Genomic DNA, 27,177 nt, shown 5'->3' on the forward strand with positions numbered 1-27,177 from the left:
TTCCCCTTCAATTGGAGAATCTCTGGAAAAGATGCACAGACTAAGTTGGAAATAAAGAAAACTATAAAAGGCAAATATTTCTGAGTGTGCTCACTGTAAAGTTCTTCAGTGCACATCAGAATGTCCCAGATGAGCTAGGAATAGACCAACCGGCATGTTGGCTGGAGTTTGAGAGTGGGGTTTGAAACCTGGACCTTTTGGTCAGAAGGCAGCTGTTTTAACCACTGATCTGCACTCTGAGCCAGAAAAACCCATACTCTGTGCAAAGTACAAACTTAGGAGGATTCAAAACTACGACAGTAAACTAAAATACTAAAGCAAAGTATTAAAATGCAGTTATTTGCCATTTTAGGTGATCAGAAAACAAAGACAATCACACAGGCTGGCTACACTGGAGTGATGACTGGTGTTCTACTATGATGGAGCAGAGTCTGATGATGTTTATTAAACAGGATATTGCTTTTGAGCCTCTGAATTCATGACTGTGGACCGTGTGACTCTGTGGCCAGTTCGTCAAATATTCCATCCAAACAAGTTTGATTTGAAGGTAGGAAGTCCGGCTGTCAGTCAGAACATGTCTCTGTGTTCTGGGTACCATCATTTTCATTGACAGCATCGCAGCATACTGCACTGATTGAATATTTTCTCTCAAGAAACTTGAACAATTTGAACTGGGAAGTAATAATTATAAAGTCAGTTTTATGAATCTTTAATATACAATATTAACTGAATAGTTGTACTTCCAGTTGCCTCCGTAGGGAACTCACTGACGAATTAACACCGCAAGAACAAATAGTGCATGGGCAGTAAACACTGGATTTGTGTGTTTGTTTGGTGCCAACAGTACATGTTCTAAAGCAGTTGACCTTGTTCCACACTCTCCAGCACAACTAGCACAATGCTACCATGGTTACTGTTGTATGTGTGTGTGTGTGTGTGTGTGTGTGTGTGTGTGTGTATGCCTGCCCTGCCGCCCAACTATCTCGCCTTAAGTCACAGCAGTGTGGCATTACTCGGAGGGAAAGGCTTTTTGGGTCAGGTCTCATGGGACGCCGAGTTTCTCTAACTGTCCTTCAGTTAGTGCAGCAGAAGTACTGTACACTGTGTTAAGCACATACAAACGTTGTTCCAGGACTAAGATGTGACCGATATGTCTGTCATGTGAATAAGATGAATTGCTCTGTGAGTTGTACAGTAAAAGTCCTTTAGATGCAGAGATCTACCAGACAGTCCAGACAGTAAGTATTTGGACAGTTACGTATGTTTTATTCTTCAGCACATTCAATTAGAAATAAAGTAATAGGTACAACATGAAAGTGCAAAGCCTCAGCTTTAATTTGAGTAACTTTACATGAATATACTACTGACAACTACATGTTTGTCGGGCAGCTGTGTGTCATTTCAACTTCAGTTCAGCACAAAAGAGCTCACGTGTGGCTCAGAGTTGAGAGTTGCCGTTTGTCTGTCAATATGAGGAGTAAAGAGATAGAAACGATCGTTGGTTTGTTGAATGTTGGGTTCATTCTTAAAGTGCAGGTGAACACAGCAAAACTAGAAAGTGGCGAACGAGCTGGCAAAGCAAGGAGCACAAGTCTTGTGAATGAGCAGATAGTGATTTGTCCCTTAATAATTGCACAGCAAGTCAAGAATGTTCTCCATGATGTAGATGGACATGTTTCCCAGTCAACGATCAAGAGAAGACTTGATGAACAGAATCTCAGAGGATTCACAACAAGATGTTCTTTCTATATTGATGTACTGTAAACCTGCTCAAATGAAAGGACAGACTTGGCTCTTTGATGTATAATCCATGACTTTATTTCTAATTGAAGGTGCTGAAGCACAGAGCCTGAAGAGCAAAATGTGAACTTTCCAAATACTTAATGTCTGGACTTTGTGTGCACATCACATTTAGATGCAGGGCTTTGCAAAACTGTCAGATAATTCCCATACACTGACTTCTCAGTTTGAGGTTTTCAATACATGAATGAAAGATTCTTTGAATTTAATCTTCATCTTAACTGACTCAGTTAGTAACATTTAGCAGTGGAGCTCCTCACTGCTGACTGTTGTCAGCTCAGTTGTGATACACAGTATGTTATTTCCTTGTTAAAAGCTCATTAAAAGACCTCAGAAGCCACAGAAACAATCATGATCTGATAACTCTGCTGAGATCCTTATAAACAGTGCTCCTATAGGCCTGGTTTAGTAGTGAACTGAACAACCCTAACCCTGAACTACTGAACTGAAGAAACACCTATATGATGCGTTCACTTACTGTACAGTTGTATGTGCTGAAGTGCAGTGTTCACTAGGCCCTGGTTCCCAACATTAGTTGTGTTTTGTGTTAAATCACTAATTTGAGTCCAATGTTTCTGGTGATTATCAGGCATGTTACACAATCAGTTTCAGTTGAGTAGTTTATAAAATGTGATTTGTTGAAGGGCTTCAGTCCTGTTGTGATGTGTTATTCATCTGCTTAATCGCTGGTAGCGACAACAGGTGTGCATCATTAGCTCTACTCAGCAGTGAGCGACGGCTCTGGTGAGTTGAGACAGGAAGGATAAAGCCGTTCTGTAGTAAATGACAATTCTGTAGAATTTGGTGCACTCGTAGCTGTGCATTAGTCCGGCTGGCTGACCTGCTTTTTTAACATCCCTTCAAAAGTTTCCAGTGCCAAACAACATCTTCTGCTCTTTATATGGGGTGGTGGCACCACATGCAGTTAACAGTGATGCAATTGCTAAGTTTAGAAAAAAGCAAATGAACTGCATTTAGTGACTACACGTGTGCACTGAACTGAGTTGAGCCAGTTTGAATCAGCAGAGTGATCTATAATGTCCATCTCTAGATAAAATGTTAAAAAAAAAATAGTTCCTACGATCATATAAACATGTACCAATAGGTTTTCTGATGACAGATGTGATTAACCAACACACCAAGGCTGATAAATATCTCAATCAATTATTCAAGTAAAACATCTTCCATTGATGTTTGATGAAAAGTAGTCCCCGCTCCTTCTCTGGGGGTTATGAAAAGCATTCTGTAAAACAACAAATATGTAAGTTGAACTATAGTGGAGGCAGATTGAGAGCAAACAACAAAAAGAAAAAAAAAAGCATAGCACTTTATTGCAACCTCTGTTCCTCCTTCTGCTCCCCCCTCTCTCCTCCTCTATTGTCTCTCATTCGGCACTCTTTTAGAAGCAGCTGAAGTTGAGCAGAGCTGCCTGCCTCAATCACTGTCATCAGAGCTGTGGTGTGTGTGTGTGAGAGAGAGCAATGAGGTGGAAAGAGATGAGGGCAGATGTCTGCTGGAATAGTTGTCCAATTAAAATTATCCACCAGCCAGGCAGTGAGACAGACAGGACGACATGCAGGGCTGTTGTGCTGCTGTTATTGACATGATACTGACTGTTCTTTCGCTGGGGTCAGTTCCCACACACAGGGCCCTTTGTTTGTGTGTGTGTGGGTGTGTGTGTGTGTGTATGAGATAATCTGGGTTAGTCTCCTTTCCACTAGTGTGTCCTTAGCCCCAGTGGTCTATATGTTTCCACTGTACACAGATTTATGTGATGTATATTTCAGTGCATAAAAATGAACGTGTAGTCGTGTTGAGGCTTCTTTTACTGCAGGTCATTGGTGCACTTAACAGTTATGCATGATAATGCTGTGTTCCAGGTTATATCAGACATCTTCATTCTTTTATCCTATAGACATGTGAAGTGACTGGCTTGGCATTACACTCTACTAATTATGATCAATACAGACAATGACAGTTGTCTTTCAAAGTTAAGGTATAAGACTGTGAACTAAGGGTGGACCATATGGATAAAATCCACTATCACAGCATATGTAGTCTTATATTGTGATACTATATATATATATATATATATATATATATATATATACTCTCACTGAGCACTTTATTAGGAACACCTGTGCAATCTAATGCAATCCAATACAGTAGCTTATATTGAAAAGTGTTGCTAATATTTTGTCTGTACCATGAACATGCATGTGTAGGGCAACACTTTTCAATATAATGCACTATATCATCACAATTAGTTTTTATTTTCATAGCCTGAATTCTGCTGCTTGCATTGAAATGTCCTGGTCAGACAGTGTTTGCTAACCGTGTTGTGTCTGTGTTCTCCACAGAGCTCAGGGATGGAAGAGATGGTGTGGGAGCAGTACTCAGTCACTCTGCAGCGGGTGAGTTCATTCAGTAACCTGAAGAGTCTACAACCCAAAGGATGAACTTAACTAACTCCACAACATTTATAATGCAATGCCGATAAATCAGAATTCTGACCTTGAGCTTGTATACTTCAAATCGTTATCACGTTTATTTGTCTATAATCTGGCTGGATGTCTGGAGGATGGATGTCAACATTTGACACTAAAGTCAGCAGGAAGGAGATAAACTGTTGCTGCTGAACGTGAACTATAACTATTTGTTAAAAAGCAGGAGGACATTGGAGTAACTGATATGAAACATACTCATCGCATTGTGTTTTAGCAACACTGTGCCTTCTTCAGTGCAGAAAAATTAGTAAAAAAAAAAGCAATAACATCCTCCCATATGCTCCACATAGCTCTCAGAGCAACCAGATGTACAGAATTATCTCATCAAAAGTGGAATCAGTATAAACAACTTCAATTAAATGCAGAAAATATACATTTACCTAAAGAGTAAAGCGTAATCTCTCTGCTGTATGTTTATAATAACTGGAGATATTATACATTGTGGGATGACTAATCTCTGCACTTATAAAATAAACCCTATTTTACAGCTAGGGTTAATTAACTCCAGAATTATTGAACTGGTTTTCCTACTTGCATTTCCACTGATCCTAAGATCTAAGATGGGCAGCTGAATGATAATTGATATGATATCAAAGAATGTGTCTTTGCAGAAGCTTTTACCAGCATTTCAGATTTTAAATCCAGATTACACCTCGAAAGACAAATTCTTACACAGATACCATTTTATTGTACATGACGTCCTCCCAACACTCCCTTCTGTCAGTTCACGATCTAATTAATAGCTAAATGAAGGAGTGTGGCTACTCCATCAGCTGAGCCAAGTCCAAGTCAACTGGGATACTGGGGTTGTGGATTTACCTTTTAAATGTACATCTCTAATATAAAAAGCCTAATCCATATTAGGCCAAATTAAAATGAAACATTAAGAGTAATTTTCTCCCTCTCAATTACAGACCATTAAATACAATTTCCAAAGATGGAAATTACCTTTATCTCTGCTAGAGTAGGCCTCACCAGTGAAAATGAACATTGTTCTAAAATAGACCTGCCCTCACCCCGGCTAATCCGCCCTCAGGCTGCCTCTCCTCTCTGAACTCAGCAGTCAATACTTTCACACATCAACCACATCATTTTTATGGTTATGTATGGGCAACTCAAAGCACTTGATTAGGGTTAGCCAAAGATTGTGGTCATATTGATCACATTATGATCTTTCATTGTGCTACTAAAATCATGATCTTTCCCTAACCTAACTTTTAATGGTTTTTAGTAGCCTAAACTTAAGCACATGCAGGACACAGGACACTAACTCCAGTCCATACTGCCAACCACCCACCGCGACCACCTCCATGTAGCATTTCATGGAGTGGAAAACTGTTGCCAGTTATCCCAGTGGCAGCTACCACAATTTGAGGCTGAAGCCAGTGCAGAGGTGCCTTAAGATGCTCCAACTGACGCCCATTACATATATACTAAGTCAATCATTTTTTCAGTGAGTCATTATGTTCTCCATCTCTAAATTTAGCCCTCTAATAAGTGTGCTGGTGGTCATTTTGGAAATTATTGCTCTGTTAATAAGATTTGAAGACTCAGTGTCTGCTGTGTGGGTGTTGATTGACAGCTGTGATTGACAGTTGACTCACCTGCTGCTCTCCCCAACTCTGGGAACTGAGTTTGACTGTTGCTGTAATATTTCACTAAGTTTGATGTTACTTGATTATGATACCTGCCCTGTTAGCACATTTTAGCTAAAGTAGCTAACGTTAGCCTGTTAGTGTGCAGGGCTTGGTGATCCCTGCAAGCTAGCATTAGCTTCGGTCTGAGGTAGCAAGGCATGTTGGCACTGACCATAAGCAGTAACTCTGGGCTTCCAACCAGCTCCAATGTAAACCAGCAGGTGATGTCACAGCTCGCTATGTCCATCTGCATATACAAACTATGGATTCCTCCCAAAGGTGTCAAGCAGAAGCATTTAGTAGTATAGAAATGTAGTTTCAGGAAGCAGGGTTGACATCAGATTCAGTATATTTTTCAAGCGGCACAAAACTATCCTGGCTTAATGGGAAAGACAGTAACAAAGGAAATTTCCACCCACTTTATTTGTTAACAAAACCAACATCAGCACCTGTGTACCTGCCTGGTGGAAAGTAAATGACAGTAGTTGAAGCTCTCACATCAGTTTGGCTCAGTTTTACTGTGAGTCACATTCTGTCTCAACGTTTTGTATTCAGTAATTGATGATCTTTCTTCTTCTGTAGGACTCTAAGATGGGTTTTGGAATCGCTGTGTCAGGTGGGCGTGACAACCCCAACGTGGAGAATGGTGAGACGTCAATCATTGTCTCCGATGTGCTGCAGGGAGGACCAGCAGATGGATTACTCTTGTAAGTCTGTCCAACAGTGACCAAAATCCTCCTCAGTGGGAGGAGTTGTCTGCCATGTTCTGGAGAAACTCGCCTGCCCACAGTGCAGTCATCCTGTATTTAACTCTCATTTCAGTCAAAGCTCTGATGAAATCTGTATGTCTGCAGAACATACTATGAGTTAACAGCAGAGGTGACTTAATACTTAATCTGAAGGTCATAAAAACACTAAAATTTGCCAAAAATCTTTCTGTAATTAAATTTAGTTTGACTAATTGACTCAAACAGGACCGTATTATTTGTGAAACATTTACTATAACTACATGACTTTCTGATTTTTGTTTTGTTCTCAGCGTTATCTTATATTATTTGTGTGTTTCTTTTGTGACCAGTGAGAATGATCGTGTCATTCTGGTCAACTCCATCTCCATGGACAACGTGCCTCATTCCTTCGCCGTGCAGTCACTCCGTAAATGTGGCAAAGTGGCCAAGATAGTGAGTATGAACCCTACACAAGGACAACACAGTGTGCTTTGCAGAGTTGAAGCAATGTATGTAGATGCTCACTGCTCTCATCAAGTCACAGTCACAAATACACATTGTCAGGATGGAGTTCTAGATGTGGAGCATTTAATCAGCATTAATGTGGAACATTTAATCAGCATTAATGTGGAGCATTTAATAAGAATGATTCAGAATGATGGATCTGTACATCTGGCCCAGTTCTCATGGGCTTTTGCTGCATAGATAAATCTCATTCTTATCCTCTTCCAGAGCTTCACATTGTCCTCCACAAGCTCCTGAATCTAGATAAATATGATCATCATGCACTCAGCACCCTCTTTTTATTCTCGATTGAAAGGGGCCATATTATACCCTTTTCCACAAATTAACACAGTTCCCTTGGGTTTTAATAAAATGTATCTGACATGCTGTGGTCAAAATACCACAAGGATGAAGCACCTAAACAGCCCTGTACAGAACAGAGCACCTGTCCCGCGCACCTCAACCCCTCTTCTGCGGGGTGCGCCGGCTACCGTGGCAACTGTTGAGCATGAACCCCACAGAAACATGGCTGCCAGAGAAATCAGGAATGGAAGGATTATTTGTGTTTATTCTCCCCACACAGCCAGCGAACAACAGCAGGAACCATCATGTTACTGAAGCTCAGCCTGAATGAACACAAAATAAACTTTGCTGATCAAACGGATGCTGAAATAACTACATCATGATGCCGATTTGTAAAAAGTCTGAATTCATGCTTTGTCAGGTCTGTCCACATGACGACAAGCAAACCACTTCAGTTCAGATCGATCAAAGCTATGCTAACACTCAAAATAACATCACCTAAAGGCATAAAAACAGCAGTGACATTATTGTTTATACTCATAGATATCCACATGCTGTGTAACTTTAAAATTCTATAAACTCACCAGCATTTAAGATGTTTATTATGGATGACAGCAGCTGAAGTGATGTGTAACTCTGAGTTTGAAGATAGATAAGTTTAAAAAATGAACTCTTCCTGCTGGTAAAGTGCTGTGGATCAGAGCAGAATCAGGTGTTTCTTCCTCCAGGAGGTGAGACAGCAGCAGCAGCAGCGATGCAGGACTCTCCAGCTCTGCTCCCCGGCTCTCTCCTCCACAGCTGTCTGCACTCAGCAGCTGCTCTGTCCCCCGCTCCAGTCCCGCCATGTGTGCAGATTTTTCGCCCTTAGCTTAGCTTAGTTTAGCTTATCTTAGCTTAGTTTAGTTGGGTCCTGGCCGGTGCTTGTGAGAAAAACATGGTGGACCTCAGGAAGTTAAGTGAGTGGAGACTCAGATAGAGACATGGATGGGGGGGTGGTAGAATTTCAGTGAAGCCCGTAGTGATGTAAGAAGGGGCGTCAAATTTGAACGGCTTAAATCACAAGAGTACAGAGCAAGCCAGCCCGAACCAAACTGACTGGGTCTTATTTCACAGCTTGTGTGTTAGTAGTCACATATATACACACAATCACTGAAAAAGTGAGTTTTTCATAACCCAGAATTACCCAAAGTTTAAGGTTATTGTGATGAGACTTGATCTGTTCCATCTTTTCTGGTTCTCTTCATTTCTGTTTTGTTATCATCACTGTTATTTTTAACAGCAGGTCCCCCTATTTAGCATTTATAAGCAGTATATTAGCATTTAATAAATGATTTATTACACACTGATTTTACTTATATCACTACTAATGTAGTGATATAAAAAAACTCATGTAATTATAAGCCATTATAAGGACAACTACATTTTAGTGTATTATAAAGCATGTATAACTGTTTGTATACTGATTATTAATGCTAAATCCAGGAACTTAAAGTAAAGTGTCAGCAGTGTGAAGTGTTAACACTATTCATTTCTGTATTCATTTCTGTATAAATGGATATTTGGCATTAAGATTTTTTGGGGGGGTCTGGTGAGGGTTCTCATTGGCCTGGCAGCCCACCAGACCTGCATACAGCATCTCCTGGCCTCTGTCGTTAAAGACTGTCATATCTGAGAATTGGTAGTGCAGCTTGACTAGAACTTGTAGACATTCTGTGAAAAAGCTTCTGTTTTAACAGAAGCATCATTATTTTTTTCTGTGTCATTGCAGGGAGTCCAGAATTTAAAATCTTGGAATCATTTTATTTCTTTGACAAGATAGTTGTGACTGTGAGCGTGGCTGCTATGTGTCATTAAATGACTTCACCATGCAGTCAGTAGTGACGGAACAGCTGAGAGGTCACTGAGTCATCACTGCAGATCTGCTAACACAAACACACTACAGAGAGATGCACACACACCTCAGCTGCAAGCTCCCATAATGCACACACACACACACACACACATACACAAGCACAGTGCCAACATGCAGGGTATTAATGACCCATACATGTGGAGATCTTGCACATGCATCTGTGTGTGTGTGTCCGTGTGTGTAGGGGAAGGTTTCATTATATGGAGTATGGGGCCGGCTGTATGGAGGGTGTGAGAGACTCTGGACAGGACGCACAGACAGACAGTCACTACACAGACCTGTAGGCTAATATTATACTAATAATAATATCATAAAGTCACTGTTGAGTAGCTACAATAAAAAAATATTAATATAACAACACATAAAATATCATCAGAGACTTAAGGAATATTTTATAAATATCGACATTAAGTGACTGAACCCTTCATTATCCGAGTGGCTGTATGGATATGATAGGAATATTACACAGGGCTTAAAATGATAAAGTTAGTAATCTATGGCCTTTGATGTATCCGTATGTTTAATATAACCACAGTCTATTCATCATGCTGCAGACGTGCAGACAGTCTTTGTGACAGATTTGATGTGGAATCAAACATCTGAATAAATCAATAAAAACACCTTCTGTAGGAAACAGACCACCAACCTCCTGATCATAAATATTCAGCAAGACATGTTAATGTGTGTTATGTTCAAAGAATCATGAGTGTCGATTAAAAAAACATAGTGGCAGACAAACTTGTGCTTGCTTGTGTCACATGTGCTAGCGCCTTTTAAAGGAGCACTATCACACACACACGTGCTGAAAATACACAAACGTACGTGTACATGTGGTATTTTGATGACTCCCCTCACCTCCCGTAATACACACACTCACACATACACGAGATTTGTAGTGAAGCAGCGCATTAGCAGAGCGGCAGCTTCAGTCTACACATGATGCATTCAGGCACACTATTGAATGTAGGTCACCTGCATTGTGGCAGAGCTCTGAGCAACACACAGTCACTGTAGTTAAAAAAAAGAAAATAGACTTGAAGCATATTTATATGTACAGTATATGTATCTAGTTTTGAAAGGTTTAAGGGGCCCTTATGTGATTGGCCGTTATTAGTGCTACCCTCAACTCAATCTGCCATGGTGGATGATATTGTTACCATACAACTCCAAAAGAAAACATTGTGGGGAGGCTTGCTGAGGGTGAGCCAGCACTGGAGAGGCTGTTTTGTAGCACTTTACATCTACAGGAACACATAGTATCTGTGTGTGTGTGTGTGTGTGTGAGACATTAATGTCTCAGGTTTTCAGCCTGGCTGCCTCTCACGCTGCTGCAGCTCTAAAAGTAGCAGCAGTTCTCTCCCATGTGTATACTGGACTAATCTCACTGGTCCACACAGTTAAATATAAAAGCCTTACATGTCAAGGGAATGTGACGTGCTGCTTTGAATCACAGCTTTCACGACATCCTGCTGCATATAGTGGAGTTCTCTCACTCCTGTCTTAGAGAGTCAGAAATAGAAGCCTTTTAGTTAAAGTCGTGTTTCTTTTTTAATCTCTCTTTTAATATTTGCTTTTTTCAGTCAGTTCACAGTTCAAAAAATTAAAGTACACAGACGGTCTGTTGTCTGTTCTGTTGTTTTCCTTCTTTTAAAAGCGAGAAATATAAAAATGGAATGTTGGAGAGAACAAGCAGATACAAATCTTAATTAAAGGTCCTCTTACTCATTTTTTCCAGAGCTTTCAAACACATCTTGTGGCCTTCATTAGCATAGAGGTTGCTTAGTTTCCATGTAGTTGGCTGTCATGTGAACATGGAGCAGTGGTGACATCATAACAGACATCAGATGTGAATGGCAGGAATAAAATACAGATTTTAAAATAGTTGTGTATCTGCTCAATCATGATCAAATAGACATTCATTAAAACATTTCATCATTGCTGTTTCAAATAACTATGAAAGGAAAGAAAATGAGAGTACAAAGATCACTGATACAATCGTTAACTGGTGGCGTGCACGTTTTTAATGTGACACATGATATGACACTTGGTATATCTGATCTTGTTCTGATCACTCCAAAAAACGTTTTAATATGAAAATATTATTCTACATCTACATTACTCACATACCCTCTGTTTTCAGTTATGTCTTAATCAGTCCAATATTTCTCCATCAACTGAGCAACATATGAGAGTTTTCATCTTATCTTTTATCTCAGATCTTTGCAGTTTCTTGTGTTTCAAGTAAAAAAACAAAACAAAACTGTGATTTCAAGTCTGAATTGGTCTCAACCAAAAACCTGTAAAATCTTTGTTAAATAAAGTACCCGTCAAAAGTTAAGACACATTCTCTCATCAAGGGAATGGGAAAGTGTGTCCAAACTTTTGACTGGTATTGTACATGTGTGTCCTTTAAGAAATCTAAATCATTTAAATGAGTGAATCCCAACCAGGGCTACTTTTATCAACCCAACAAGTACTTTTGCAGTTTTCATGGGGAATCTCAGAATTTCAAAAAACTAAAAATTATGTTTGGGAGAAAAAAATATATCCACATATTTGTGTTTAGGTTTAAAACAAAATGCAAATACGATTATTAATTGGTGTGAGTGTCAAGAGCGACAGTCTTGACACTCCAGGAACTGTCTTGTATGAAACAATTATTGTAACAATATCCACTGTAATATCATTTATAGTGTTAAATAGCATTGTTTAAAATACATTCCAGTGAACATATTGGGAACATGCCTGGTGGTGTTGATGGAGAGACTCATCTGATCAGACAGGGGGTGTGAATTGAACCTCACTGGTCTAAATGGTTGTAATTAACAGACTGTTTGTGTTTTTCTTTTTTTCCTTCTCTGTCAGACGGTGAAGAGACCTCGTAAGGTGGCGGTCCACTCCCTGAAGCCGCCCCCCTCCCCAGGCGGAGACAGTCGGGACTACTCCCCCTCCACTCACTACTATGATGCCGACAATGACAACGGCTGGTACCGCGATGAAGGCCGTGACCATCCCTCTGACAGCAAAGCGTACCTGGAGCCCGAATACAGGGGAGGACGGGACTATAACCAGACGGGTAGGAGCCGCGGGAGGAGCCAGGAGAGATCCTCTCCCAGTCCCGACAGATCCAGGAGGGACGGGAGCCGGGGACGGGCCCTGGACACCAGCGCTGACCGTCAGAAGTACCACAGCCGAGGACGCAGCCCCGGGGACAGCTACCGCATGGAGGACAAGTATGAGCGAGGAGAAGGAGGAGGAGGAAGAGGAGGGAGGTACAGGAGCAGAGACCAGCTTCATGACAACCCTCCATCCCCAGAACCTTCCAGAGAGCTGGAGCCACTGGAGAAACCTGTCAACGTCCTGCTGGTGAAGAACAGACCCAACGAAGGTAAAACACACCAGCTACCTGTCATGGCTGCTGTTTACAAGGACTGTATGACTGGTTACAATGAAAATCACAATATTATCACTTTGAATTGAGATGAGAACATTTTAAAATAAAGATATTTCTTACATACTCTTTGCTCTTCATGTAGACAGGCAAACGTCATCACTGCTGTAACTCCTTTTATACCAATTGACACTTCACCTCCTTATAGTGCACACACTGCTAACACTCTATTTGCACTGCTTCATATTCAACTCAAACTTTCAATTTTGTTGTTTTGTGTAAATTGACATTTCAGCTGCTTTAATCTCTTACTTTTCAACTCGTAGTTCAACTGCTTTAAGTGCTTAAATTCAGACTGACAAGGTTTCATTGTTAACACTGGTGACATGCAGTTCACTACGGAGGAGAATGGGGGGGGGAGCAGCATTTCCGGCAAGGTGTGACCTTGACAAAATTGAAGGGGCGCAGGTTTGTCAGCAGCCGTTCTCACTGCTGTTCAAGCGACTACCTTGCATTAAGAAATCCCCAGACTTCAATAGACTGAGATCTCTGATCGTCTAGTATCATGAGACTAACAATGATGAAACTTTAAACTGTTAAAATACTTTTGAACTCACTTCAGCTCCTTTAATTGTGTACACTTCACCTGACACTTCAAACCCTTTCATTGCTTCTATTGTAACTCTAACATCAACTGTTTATAGTGTCATTTTTCTATCATTTTCTTCATAACATTTTGCATTCTCTTGTAACACATGTACCCTGTTTGCATGTCTGCCTTTAAAAAGGTGCATTTTTAATTAGCAAGAACATAGCCATTCGCAGCTTCTAGACAATGAAATGTCTCGGCAATATGGAACCAGCAACTAACTGAAAGAGAGAAATCATCTGCTGGACAGTACCGTGTTCACCTCCAACATAAAATATCTCCCGTCAGTCCCAGCAGGGTTCGCAGTAACTGTGGTGTGTTGTTGGTGTGTTCTAGAGTATGGTCTACGTCTGGGGAGTCAGATCTTCATCAAACAGATGACCAGCACAGGCCTGGCTGCCAAGGACGGGAACCTGCAGGAGGGAGACATCATTCTCAAGGTGCACAGACAGCGCAGTCATACAGTCACATCCATCACAGCGGTTCACAACCCAGAGGCCCAGGACCCTCCTCACATATAAATATGAGGGCTCACTAGATGATTAAATGAATAAAAAAGAAAAACACTTGTTATACAAAGTTGTTTTTTTAGTGAATTTCTGGATACTGTTGTATCTTTGAGCCTTCTTAACATCCTTCAGATGAAACAATCTGAAAAGGAAAATCACTCTTTGGTTGAACAATTCATTTCCACCGAGGCCGTAACCTGTGATGAAGGCTCATAAGTGGGCGTGGCTTCATTTGGATGGATGTTTTAATCAAGTGATTCCGCAGATGTCAGATGGTCTTCAACACCAAAAGCGTATTTGTGAACCAGTTATTTAATTTTACACAACACACCGTTCTCTTATTTTATTTGAGTAATATTAGTATTTTAATGCAAGTTTAAAAACAAAAACAGATTAAGTTTTTTCAGATAAATAAAATTTGCAAGATTTATCTAAATTATAAATTATAAAATATCACATTCAAGAAACAATCTAAAAATGTAAAAGAAACAAAAATAAGCTCCACCATCAGACCTCCCATAGTCTCTGACTGTCTGTACTGTGTGTGTGTGTGTGTGTGTGTGTGTGTGTGTGTGTGTGTGTGTGTGTGTGTGTGTGTGTGTGTGTGTGTGTGTGTGTGTGCGTGTGCGTGTGTGTGTGCGTGTGTGTGTGTGCATGTGCAGATCAATGGGACAGTGACAGAGAACCTCTCCCTGCATGATGCTGGGAAGCTGATAGAGAAGTCGAGAGGGAAGCTGCAGCTGGTGGTCCAGAGAGACCGCCGCCAGATCCTGGTCCGCATCCCCCCGCTCGCAGACTCCGACTCTGATAATGATGGTGAGTCACTGAACGCTAGACCTGACCAGTAGGGTTAGTGTGAAACCACAGAGTGATTAGCAGTGGTTATCGTGTGGTGTAGGCAGGAATGCTGCGTACAGTGTTTCCCACAGCGACGGTAGTCTGGATGGAGACACGTCACAAACAACAAATGGTCCGTTTGTGAGCTTTATTATAATACTTGTAATTATTCTCCTCATCCTCGTACTATTTCCTTAATCAGAGAGCTATGGACACCTCAAAGTGTCAATAAAATCTTCAAATTCTATCAAATCAATCCAATAAGTAATGTGTGACCTCATATTTATGACCTTATAATATACTAGGAGTGCTGTATGTTGATCTAAGCAGACCTGAGAGAAGCCTGCGTGTGGGAAACACTGTATGTTGTGGCTGAATTTTCGTTACTCCACCAAACTGTGATTTAAGTCCAGGTCAGGCTTATGTTTCAGCATGAAGGACACTGATTTAAGGCTAAGATTACATGTAGGATTGATCATTCAATTTTAAGAGTCATAGTGTAAATATATGCAGTGTTTTTAGTCCTCTATCAATTTAACCTTGACAGAGGACCAAGACACAGAGCTTCTCAGATCTGCTCCAAGCTGTGTGGGTTGAAGTGTGCCACCAGAATAATAATAGATTTTTTTCAAAGGTTAATAGGTAAATACTTTAATAATTAATTAATTTCTTAATTAAGATAGTTTATATAGTGATTCATTAAATGAATGTGCATTTTAAATACAGTAATTAACATAACAGTCATACAGTGATCATTAAAAATGCCAATTATTAAATTCAGTTCATTAGTCATTAGACTTTTTTGAAACTTTTTTATAATTAAGTTGACTTGATTACCATTACAAGAACAGCACAGTGTTCCAATACAACCATCATATGAATGAACATAATTATAAAGAAGACATTTAGCTAAAAACAGCACAAACTCCTAAAGTTTTCCATTCAAGGGTGGAATAGCTTCAGGTGTGTTCTTATCTCTACCTGTGTAGTGTTGAGAGTGTTACTACCACTGTAGAACATTATAACTGAATCATCATAAGTTTTTCTACAAGTAATGAAGTAGTTAAGAAAGGCAGCAATCCGCCAGAGCCCTATGTAAATTGTAAGTGTTATTAATTATTTGAAGTCTTCATTTATCCGTGAATAAATAAAAACATGAGAACAAAATAATGACAAAGACATAATCAGTAATTAGCACATTAATTATTATTTGTTATAACTTCATAGCTGTTTTTAAATAATTCAATTTAATTGCTAGTGCCATTTACAATTTAATTGTAGATAATAAAAATTTCAATGACATACAATATCTAATGAATGAATGATAATTAACTGAAAAGTTAATTATCATTCCTCTTGGCACATTTCTGCCTCCATACCGAACACAGTAGACTGACTATGGATCTGTGATGAAAGCAATAAGTAGAAATGTGTCCATTGGCGTTATTTCAACTGTTTTCTATAGACATACAGCCACACTGTGTGTATGTACACACATGTACAAAGGTTAAAAATATCTGGCATTCAAGGGGTTAAAAATACCATCTGAAAGGAAGCAGTCTTGAGTTTCTGCTGGCAGCTGTTTAGCTTCTGTATAGCTCTTAGAAAAGAGAGCGGTCAGCAGGTCAGGATTGATTAAAAGCAGCAGACTGCAGTGTGGGCTGACTGTAAGCACCTGACATGATTGTAGGAAAAGCTTCAGCCCTCCTAAAAAATCTGACTAGAAACTGAACTGATCACATTGATTTGAAGTTGATCATCTTGACAAGCAAAAGCGATCCCTGTAATCGCTCAAAAGTGCAATCTTTGTCTGTGTTTTCTCTTCCAGATAATATGTCATACTTTTAGATGAAGGACCACCCGAGACACAGCATGTGTAACAATCTGTTGCCTTTTTCTAAGCTGTAAAACGGCTGTGACACAACCAGACTAAGTTGTAAAGCTTTCACACCTTTTGCACTTCTCTTTATACTGCTCTAAATCTTTTAACTTTTTAATACATGGTTCATATTCCTGAATAAATAAACTTATTTTAATCACTATGTTCTTTGAATTGTGTGATTCATTAAGTATAGAAGTTGAATAATGCCAGTGGAAGAAGCTTGTAAGTTGCCTTCATCTTGTATCCGATGGAGGTGATTTCTTTTACAATGTTCTTAGATGTTTCATCATTAAATCATGCCATGATGTTTCAGACAAAGGGTGATGGTTTATTTTTGTGAATACAGAGGTGTTGCATGACAAAGCGTGACTCGTACTGTGGGTAAGATGCTTGTTGAATTATCAGTGTAATAACATATTAATGATTTGTCCTAACAGTGTAGAAACTCGCCGTTTTCTGTCCAGGTGGTATATCTGACCCTCCCAACATCTCCCTGTTGTCTCTCACTATATTTCCATTTCATGCAAGCATTCTCACATCACTTTCACACATCTCAGTGCACTAATAGGTTCACTATACCTCACTGCTGTCTGAAACCTGGGGAGGACTCTGCTGCTGGCTGCAGATTTGCTGTCTGGAAAACTGTACACTCGATGCTACGGTTCAAAAAGTAACAAAATAGACACAGATATTCTCACCTAACATACAGCGTATATCAAACTGTGCTAGGCTAGTTGCTCTCCTTTTTCCATGCACTGTTGGACTCACCAATATTCATCCCATATCTTCTTAACAATTTCCTATGAAGTTTCTCAGAAGAGAATAGAGACAACACATAGTAAGTAACCAACCAGATCAATTGAAATCCAAGGAAATATTCATGTATTATAGGAAATCCTCAATCTCAAATGAATTAACAACAGCACAAACAGAGAAGAGTCATAAGGTCAGTGAACTGACCGAGTAATGTAAGTTAACAATATATAGAATATCTAAAGCTGAACATTAGACTGTAGCAGCAAAATGGTGCATGTTATTGCTTATGAGTGACATTTCTGATTTGTTAGAGAATAATTGTGCTACTTATTCATTACATAGACTGGCTTTAAAGCCCCGTGTGGTAACCTGACACAATGTCAGCACAGATTTTAGAATTTGCAACTGCAATAATGATAAATGCATAAACGTGTGCTGCCTAGAGTTTACAGAACATAGAGAATCAAGAAACATGCAGAATAATAACATTGTTTTTATCATTTCTGATCACTCTAAACAAAAAACATTGCACTTACAATACAGTATGTAGTGTGTCAGTACAGGCAGTTCTGCAGGGTGTTCAGTTGACCTTTTGTTTCTGCAGTTTGCATTAAAAACTCTACCCCTTAATCTCAAGATCATAACTTTGTCAAACCAGAACGCACAGACATCATAAATACATTATAAAGAAAAAATCAGCAGAACCTACCCTTTACAAAGAAGGCTGTTTCTCTGCTGTTAAGGATAAAATCCACTTTATATTATAGAAAAAAACATGCTTGAGATCTTGGTTCATATTAATCAAATTTCTGTCTTTTTCTCCAATAAAAGTTTTTACAACTACATGCATGTGCGCGAGAACCGCAGGTGTTGAAAAGCACACGCAGATTCACTGTAACCTAAACAAGAAAAAAAAGGTTTTGTTTTCTTTACCAAAAACTTGACATCATGATGATGTCACATTGATATCAAGAGTGATCTTATCACTGAAAATGGGGTTTGTGGTTTTTTGTTTGTTTGGATCTATCAATACATTTTTTTGACATTACTAACATGGTTCTTCTATCCCTGGTACCCTGACAATCTCCTCTTCTCACTCATATACAGAGATTTGTGCTGTATTGAACATGTCTGGACATAAAGACCAAAATTAGAACATTTACATTTACATATTTTGTTTTTTCCATAAAAAGTCGATTCACGCATGTATGGTACTACTCACATGCAATAACCTAACATATCCTGAGAAGAACAATATATGGCATGCCTAATTAACTAAATGTTTTGTTACATCCTATAGAAGTCAAATACAAAATAAAATGTTTTAATGTGACAAAGAAAATACATGAGCATGTTGTTAATATGACAGTACCTGCTACAAAGTATGATGTGTCCCTCACACAAAGGGAATTAGCCTCCTTATTATGTTTGTTATGTTTTATGTATTTACAGTATTTTATCAACCTCAAAGTACATGAAAATTAGGTTTTCTTGAGATTAACAGATGCGTCAAACTGACGCGCGTTATTTTGCCTTCTTGTAAACAGTCAGGATGTGCAGTTCTCCAGACAGAGGCTGACCCATTTAGCTCTCGACTCCTTTCCATGCCAAAAATCTCTGGGGTTTTTTAAGATAAGAATTTACTGTCAAACATAAATCTCTAAATCTCCTTCACCAAGTCTCCCAACCCCACCCCACAGCCATTCCCACTGCTCTGTAGATTAGATTGTCGTGGATTAATCCCCAGAGTTGACTCAGTAGGAATACAGCTGTCTGTCTGTTTGCTCCCAGTGCTGCTGCATCACCTCTACACCTCAGCTGTGTGTGGACAAGTGTGTGTGTGTGTGTGTGTGTGTGTGTGTGTGTGTGCATGTTTGCTGTATTTTTTATATTAATATTCAGTACCATATATCCTCAAAAGGCTATAATCATAGTATCAAACAGCAGTTAACATACAGCCCTTAAATTTCTCCCTGCTCACTGGAATGAACACAATGCCATTTTTAAATGATCAGTTCATCCACATTACAAAAACCTATGTTCTGTCTTCCCTACTGTGGTGTACAGCCATGCACATAGTTTTGGTTGAATTTGTTCAAGTTTTAAGATACTTTACCTTGAGTTGTTTTTTTTTTCAACCTTTAAGTTTTGTTGTTTTGTACATTGTTAACTCAGGTTATTTAGAGTGTTACATGTTACTAATCATTTGTTCCTCCAAGGAGACAATAACAGATACAGTTCAATACAGCAACACCACAGAGTTATGATACATGTCTCAATCCAAAACCAAGTTTGTTAAATAACTATGCTGTGAGCCAAACATAGCGGAGCATTCACCTTCCTGGCACATGCTGTTCAGAGTAATGGAGCAGCTCTGTGTGTGTGTGTGTGTGTGTGTGTGTGTGTGTGTGTGTGTGTGTGTGTGTGTGTGTGTGTGTGTGTGTGTGTGTGTGTGTGTGTGTGTGTGTGTGTGTGTGTGTGTGTTGGGTTTGTTCACCTGGAAATATACTGATGCATCTCTGCCACTCACTGAAACACTGACTAACAACTAAAGCTTTGTTAAAGTTACTTAATAGTGAATCCAAATGGAATGGACGCAAACAGACTTAATAAGTATTGTATCAGCTCATTGATTTGGTGTCCTCTCATATCCCTGACTTCATTTTTTCAAGTTTAACCATCAACATTTGCTAAGTTTACAACAATGTAACTAACTTGAAACTTGAAATTCCAACTTGAAAATGAACAACAGTATTTATGATGTTTTGATGAAATGTATCTGCCACATTGAAAAGTCTGTAGCCTACTGACCTTTATACCTTATTTTTCACAAGGTGTTTGCTCTAAATACTGGAGCTCCTAATTCATAACTATTAGATAGATAAATCTATATTAAATATTGGTATTTTATACATTTTTGCAATTTAACAGGGAAATTCTGACCAGTAATACTGATAAAGTGGTGTTTCTTTTTGCAACATACATAAAACACCATCTACAGAGAGCACATTAAACAGACCATGACCAAGTTTCATTTTGGTCTTTGGAGAAGACACTTCAAAATTCTGCCGTCAGCTTGAAGTGATAACCCTGCTACCTGAATGTTTTGTATATTATTCTTTATAGTAAAAAATATAGAGAACAGATTAAAGATTCAACAGTAGATCATCAGTGTCAGAACTAAGTGAATCCAGTTATTTTATCATCCTGGAGCCAGATCCAAAAACAGAACTGGCTCTTGGAACCCGACCCCAGTCTTGAGTGTGGCGCAGAACAAAAGGTCTTCAGAGAAAGTGGTCACCAAAACTATTAGAATTCACAACTATCCAATGTGTTCTATAATTGTGAAGATATCTTGTTGTTGGGGTTTTACAGTGATGGGTAGATAGAGTGGCCTACATCACCATCTTTAAGAGGGCAGGACCATGTTCTGATTGGTCCTGTCTTTGTTATGGCTATATTTCTGAATCCTTTACATCAACACACTGTCCATGTAACACTCAAATTTGGTGCTTTGACATAAATCCTAATGATTGATGTTATTTCTGACATATTTGGCCAGTCCTCATCCATATCAGGTTTGACACGTCATCCTCACATTTCTCTTATTCTCACTGTCTGTCTCTCTCCTCCTCTGTTGTCTCTCTCTCCACCTCAACTCCCCTTCCACTTCTAGTTACAGCTTGCATGCAGAATGTCTCTAACTCTAATCAAACTAACCATCACATACTGGATTGTCCCTGGTGAAACACAGCTGTGCCAGATCCCCAGCTAACCAGCTCACTCCTCCTCTGTGACCTCTAAGGGCTGTTAAATTGATGGTCAAAATGATGTGGCTAAAGCCATGAAGGAATCCTGCAACATTGTCAAAAGTGACAGAGTTGTTTGCTGGTAAAGGGGTTTGTCATGGTCTGTGGTTTCAGAGGGACAGACTTATTGCTAATTTTTATTCGCTCTTTTATGAGGTTCACTCGCTTGTCCTTCTGAAACCTGAGTCCTCAAAAGCTTCTTTTGTTTCTGGTGTGGTGGTGTACAGGCTTCTGTCAAAGCTTCAATCTTCAGCCTCCCTCCCTCCTCTCTTCAGAGCAGTGTTCTAAGTGCCACAGTCTGTCAGATAAAAGCAGCCAAATCAAAGACTCTGCCACCATGTTCACAGGGACTGAATGAAAGCCAGGCGGTCTCTGTGGAAAGTAGTCTGGGGTATGAGTAAGCACTTTCTGAGCCACAGCAACCAGCCTGTTTCTGGGTTATAAAGCAGTATGGATAATCCCACTGCCCTCACACTGGCATTTCAGAGGTTGCTTCATGGATCCTTAGAAAGTATTTCTTGAAAGTCTCCAAACTTGAATTCACTCTTTCTGGCTTTACTGATGTCTATTTAAAGTTATGATTCTTAACATTTCTGTTATATCAAACCCCATTTTTTGGTAGTATTCAAGGCCAACAATTTTTCAGCAATAGTGTTCAGTGTATATATCATTTAATGTTTGATCTGTTATCTGGATCTGGGATTTCAATCGCAGCAAGCCAAGCAAGGTAGCCCAGACCTCCTTCTACCAGTGGTCCTAGGGTTTCCCACAGCGTTCCCTGGTCAGATAGGACATACTCTCTTGTGTGTTCTGGGTCTGCCTCCCAATTGGATGTACCCTGAAAACCTCCAAAGAGAGACATCCATACTGATCAGTTGCCAGAGCTGCCCTTAGTAGTCCCTTTCAGAGGCCAGTATGCCAACATCACTTCACAGTTCCTAGCAGCTTGACACAGATACACCAGTTGCTTTGCGGTTGCTGCTCAAGACATGTTTGCTGACCCCAGTAGTCAGTACAACTGTCATTTCCAACAGAAAATTAAAATGCTTATGTTGTTACCGCCAGTAAACACAGGTGCAAATTAACCAGGACTGAAATCATCAGGATTTTAACACTAGTGTATTAGGATCATTGCTGATCAACATACTGTACAATATGGAAGCTGATTTTCAAAGTACACTGAAATGAATGGAAACCAGTGGCTGTGTGGAAGGTAGGAAATTAATCTAAAAACTTTTGCACTTTGGGTGTTTTTACATAAATCTGAACAATCATGCTGTTTTTTTTTTTTTTCTGGTGATTTCTGGTCTATAAATTCAGCATGTTTGAGTAATGGCTGCTTTTATCTTGAGCACTGAGCTGTGGCACCAAAGTTTGTCCTCATAACTCTGACAAACATCTCTAATAATGTCCTCACTCTGTCCTGGGGGTTAATTAGCTGGTGTTGGGGCTTCCCGAGGGAACCATTTCATACTGGTGGTGGTGGCACGCAGAGTGGACAGGGGGTTTTAGCTTAAAAGAGTGTTACTGTGTCTAACTGAGATTTCTGTCTGTTTGCCTGTCTGTCAGACATATCAGAGATGGAGTCATACCATTCCTACTCCCCCCCAGAGGAGAGGAGGTCCCGCCAGTCTGATCTTTCCTCCCACTCTTCTAATGAAAGAGACAACCCCAGGTAGGATGGGTGAATGGATGAGTTGAACGCAAGAAAATTCAAGTCTCAGGTGTTGAGAGACTTGAAACAATTGATTTTCAATCTGTTTGTCTTGGACTTGCCTCAGTGACTTGAGACTTGACTCCAGACTTGCTTTGATGAGACTTAGACTTGTCTCGATGGACTTGGGACTCAAATTTGACAGATTTTGACCTGACATTCATGATTCCCATTGTGATCTTGTCCTCTTCCTACATGAGCTAATTTAACATACTCAGGATCAGGTGGTGTCCTGTTCATTTACAGCCTCTAATCCTGCATATATATTTGTGTGTGTGTGTGTGTGTGTGTGTGTGTGGGTGTGACAGGGAAGAACCTTTGAGGTCGGCCAAGATGTCAGCCATGGCTTCACCATTCCGAGTACCTGAAGACCATCAGGCCTTAGCTGAGCTGGACAAAGACACGCAACACATAGAGGAGCCTCCAGGTTATCACTCACTGCACCATCCACCTCAGTCTACCATGGCACAGTTAGAGTTCTCACATTCAAGGACAGGTTCACAATTTTTCAAGTGTGTTATAAAACAACAGTCAGGTATCCATATGAACTGTGAAACAGGTTTTCCCCTCTGTAATCATTCCTCCTGTTCAAACTGGCTATTAAAAGATCTCCTTCAAATGTGCTTTCAATGTCAGTGAGGGAGGCCAAAATCCACAGTGTGTCCACACAGTCATTTAAAAGTTCATGTGAAGCTTATATGAGGCGTCAGCAGTCTGAGTTAGTCATATCAAGTGGATATCTGACACATTCACGGTCTTTTTAGCATCAAATTCCCTCTTTGTGTTCCCTTGGACAGTGTTTCCCTGTTGAGCTGTGGTGGAAGTATAGTAACAAAAAGAGGGACTCATTTAGACAACTGAGGCTTCATATTAGCTTCAGATAAACTTTTAAATACATTTTTACACAGAAGGAGGACTGTGGATTTTGTCCCCCATCACTTCCATTGTAAGTACATTATGAAGGGCTCTTCTAATGGCCAGTATGAACAAGAAGAATGATTACTGTGTGAAAAACAGGTTTCAATGTTCATTTGGGCTCCTGACTGTTGTTTTAGACACACTTGAAAAATTGTGAACCTGTCTTTTAATAAATACCAGTCAAACAACCATACTGTAGACACTGAATCAAATTAAATCAATAAAATTATAAAGCGTGTAAATCATATTTTTGAACACAAAGGGTAAACATATTAATCTATTTGACCATCTCAAAGAAAATTGCTATCAGCTGCCCCTACATTCTCAAAGGATTTGGCTGGCCATTTTCTATACTTTTCTCAATGTCAACAAAACTCATGTTTCGATCCAACCAACAATGAACTGATGTACTAACAAGTATTGTGTGTGTATCCAAACTCTGATATATCTTATTCCTCTGTGCCATAGAGCTTTGTTGTTGTCCAAAAACACGTCACACAGCTTCAAAGACTAATAACAGCAATCACGGTCTCATTCTCCAGAGAGCATTCATGTAAGGCAGACACCACTGCGCATGCGTGCTTGTTGTGCTACATATCACATCCTCTTGACTTTGTACTACATTGTACGTTGTAAATAACTTTAGTATACAGTCAAGAAGTTGTGATATGTAGCACAATAAGCTAGTCATATCTTTTAAAATCAAGATTCTTGTGGATTTTCTTCTCTATAGTCGCTGTAACAACAACGCCCAAGATTTTCCTCCGACCAAGTCCAGAAGATGAAAAAATATATGGGTGAGTTTTGTTGTCTTTTGTCCCAGTTCTTTACTCAACCCAGATTGGTCCCTAGTTCAGCTGGTAGTGTTTTTTTTTAACTAGCTAACTAAATATTTCTAACTAGCACAGCAAAATCAATACCAAATCAATATTATGTGGGAGCTGTGTTCACCCTGCTGTGACAGTGTATTTAAGGGTCTGTTGGCAGTATGAAGAATGTAGTGATGTCACTTGTGCATTTTATATCAGGGATGCTATGTTCATATCATTTGGGGTGGAAGGAAGTGATGATTATGATTTGAAGCTTACAGGCCATCAGGAATGTAAAAATAGAAAATTTAAATTCAGGAAAAAGGATTTCCAGTTGTTATTACTACTTAGATGTGGACAATAAGTGGAAAAATAGTAATGGCTAAAATAATTCAGATGATTAGTTATCAATACACAGTAAAATGTGCCAAAAGTTGGGTGAGCATTCCTATGGATGCCCAGTATTCATGTTAAATCACTGGCTTCATAGGCAGTATCATAATGCCATGGCCCGGGGAGAGACTAAATTCCCATGCTTGGGAAGAGACTAAATGCCCTTTCTGGGCCTACATCCCCAGAATGCCTTGAGGTCCGATGAAGGTCCCATCAGGATGGGTCAGGAGGGATGCCGAACATTATGTAACATTAAATCTGATGACAGCGGAACAGAGAAACACCATGAAACTCTGCGAGAATGAGTTACAAGACTCTCTTATATTTTTCTCACGGCCCTGTAGGCTACAGTGTACTTGTGTTGCACAGTCTTAAGTTAACATCATTCCGAGCTAACATCATACTATCAGACTATCAGACAGTAGGATTTTTCATGCAGGATTTTTACTTGTAACGGAGTGTTTTTACATTACTTTATTGGTAATGTTGTACTGGTTTTACTGCAGTGAAGTATCTCAGTACTTCTTCCACCACTGACAGAAACACTTCTGATAAAACATGAATCTGCAGATTTAAACTCCTACAAGTGACACAAAGATTAGATTCATATTCTGTCAGGAGTTTTATTTACTGTAACAACAGAAAACTTGAAGAATGAAGATTAACTAGTTAGTTTAATAAGTGTAACTGTTCCATTTGTTTTATTTCCACACATCTGATAAAAAAGCAGCTGCAACTTTCTCACCCAAACACACTTACAATGCTGTAAGGCTGTTAGCACAGTGTTAGCATCCTGTGTATCTGATAGCATGATGTTAGCTCTGTGTTTATGATAAAATTAGGACTGTGTAATGATAAGTATACTGTAAAGGCCTGGTAGATGATATAAGAGTGTTGTGATCCATTCCCCAAGGGTTTCAGGGCGTTTCTCTGTTCCCCTGTTGTCAGATTTGCTGTTACGTCATGCTCCACATTTGTCCGACCCGTCGTGACGGGTACTCGGCCTTTGTTGGACCACAAGGCATTCTGAGGAAGGGGAAGGGGGGAAGAGACTAAATTCCCTTGCCTGGCCTGTATCCCCAGAATGCTTTGGTAGTTACATCAAAAAATCCTACCTCCTGTAAGAGTGCAGGCAAGTCTACAGGGTCATCCTCTCAATGACTGCTGTTTCATTGAGTTGGGCCCTGGTGACACTGAGAAGGCTCATTGGGTTCCAGCATTCCAGAACCCCCCCATCATACCCACCCCTTTATTTGCACCCACACACTCAACACAACCCTGTAACAACTTATAATCACTTTGTGTAAATATCACCAGCTAACAGCATGCTAACTAACTGCAACCAGCTAACAGTATGTCAAGCTGACCAGTATGTTAGCTAAGCTAACTAGCATCTTAACAAGTTTGCTGCCTGAGCCACCATTTCACCAAGCAATCTTCTACAGCTACCTACCTTGGGCATATAACACAGCATACTCTCCTGTCTAACATTAGCCATCAAAATGCTTAACACAGAAACAAACACATTCAGTAACACAGAAGGTTTCTGCAGCAGTTTTTTGAGGCACAGATGTGACACATTCTGCCCCAAAATGCATGCATCCAACAAGTGCACCAAGATTAAATTGTTATTTGTGTGTCATTTGCATGAATTTGTACCCACATGGAACATGGCTCTGTCGATGGCAGAGGTGCCCGACTCAATGGTGAGTCAGGACACTGCTTTGGTCCATATCTCAACAGATATTGGATGGATGACCATGAAATTTGACTTTTCCTCTAGCGCCATCATCAGGTCAAAATTAGATGCACATTTATGACATTCCCATCAGCTTCAGCTGTACTTTAGTGCTAATTAGCAAACATTAGCATGCTAATTCTTAACTAAACTAATGTAAAATGTAAAAATTACATCTGCCAAACATCAGCATGTTAACACTGTAATTTTAGCATGTTAGAATGCTGACATTACTATTTATCTCAAAGCATAGGCTAAGTACGGCTTCACAGTGCCGCTAGCATGGCTTTGCTTTACTCGTCCTCTTTTTGCACGGTATCTTCTTTATTAGATATGTATTAAAGAGGATCACAGAAAAAAAACAGGAGATATAAAAGTGAG

At 39.7% G+C, this 27,177-nt stretch overlaps 1 protein-coding gene across 3 annotated transcripts in view; it reads left to right on the forward strand.

The window, feature by feature from the left end:
- The window catches only part of LOC122990245 (tight junction protein ZO-2-like), a 98,803-nt gene that overhangs the window by 38,294 nt on the left and 33,332 nt on the right, over positions 1–27,177 (forward strand). For all 3 annotated transcript variants that reach the window (XM_044363503.1, XM_044363512.1, XM_044363521.1), the window contains exons 2-10: positions 4,161–4,214; positions 6,527–6,651; positions 7,023–7,125; positions 12,257–12,779; positions 13,768–13,871; positions 14,603–14,756; positions 22,794–22,899; positions 23,247–23,365; positions 24,590–24,653. In XM_044363503.1, the coding sequence (XP_044219438.1) occupies positions 4,161–4,214; positions 6,527–6,651; positions 7,023–7,125; positions 12,257–12,779; positions 13,768–13,871; positions 14,603–14,756; positions 22,794–22,899; positions 23,247–23,365; positions 24,590–24,653 (1,352 nt within the window). The remainder of the gene's footprint in view (positions 1–4,160; positions 4,215–6,526; positions 6,652–7,022; positions 7,126–12,256; positions 12,780–13,767; positions 13,872–14,602; positions 14,757–22,793; positions 22,900–23,246; positions 23,366–24,589; positions 24,654–27,177) is intronic.

The sequence above is a fragment of the Thunnus albacares genome, chromosome 2 (genome assembly GCF_914725855.1).
Source record: "Thunnus albacares chromosome 2, fThuAlb1.1, whole genome shotgun sequence".
In the NCBI taxonomy this organism is placed as follows: Eukaryota; Metazoa; Chordata; class Actinopteri; order Scombriformes; family Scombridae; genus Thunnus; species Thunnus albacares.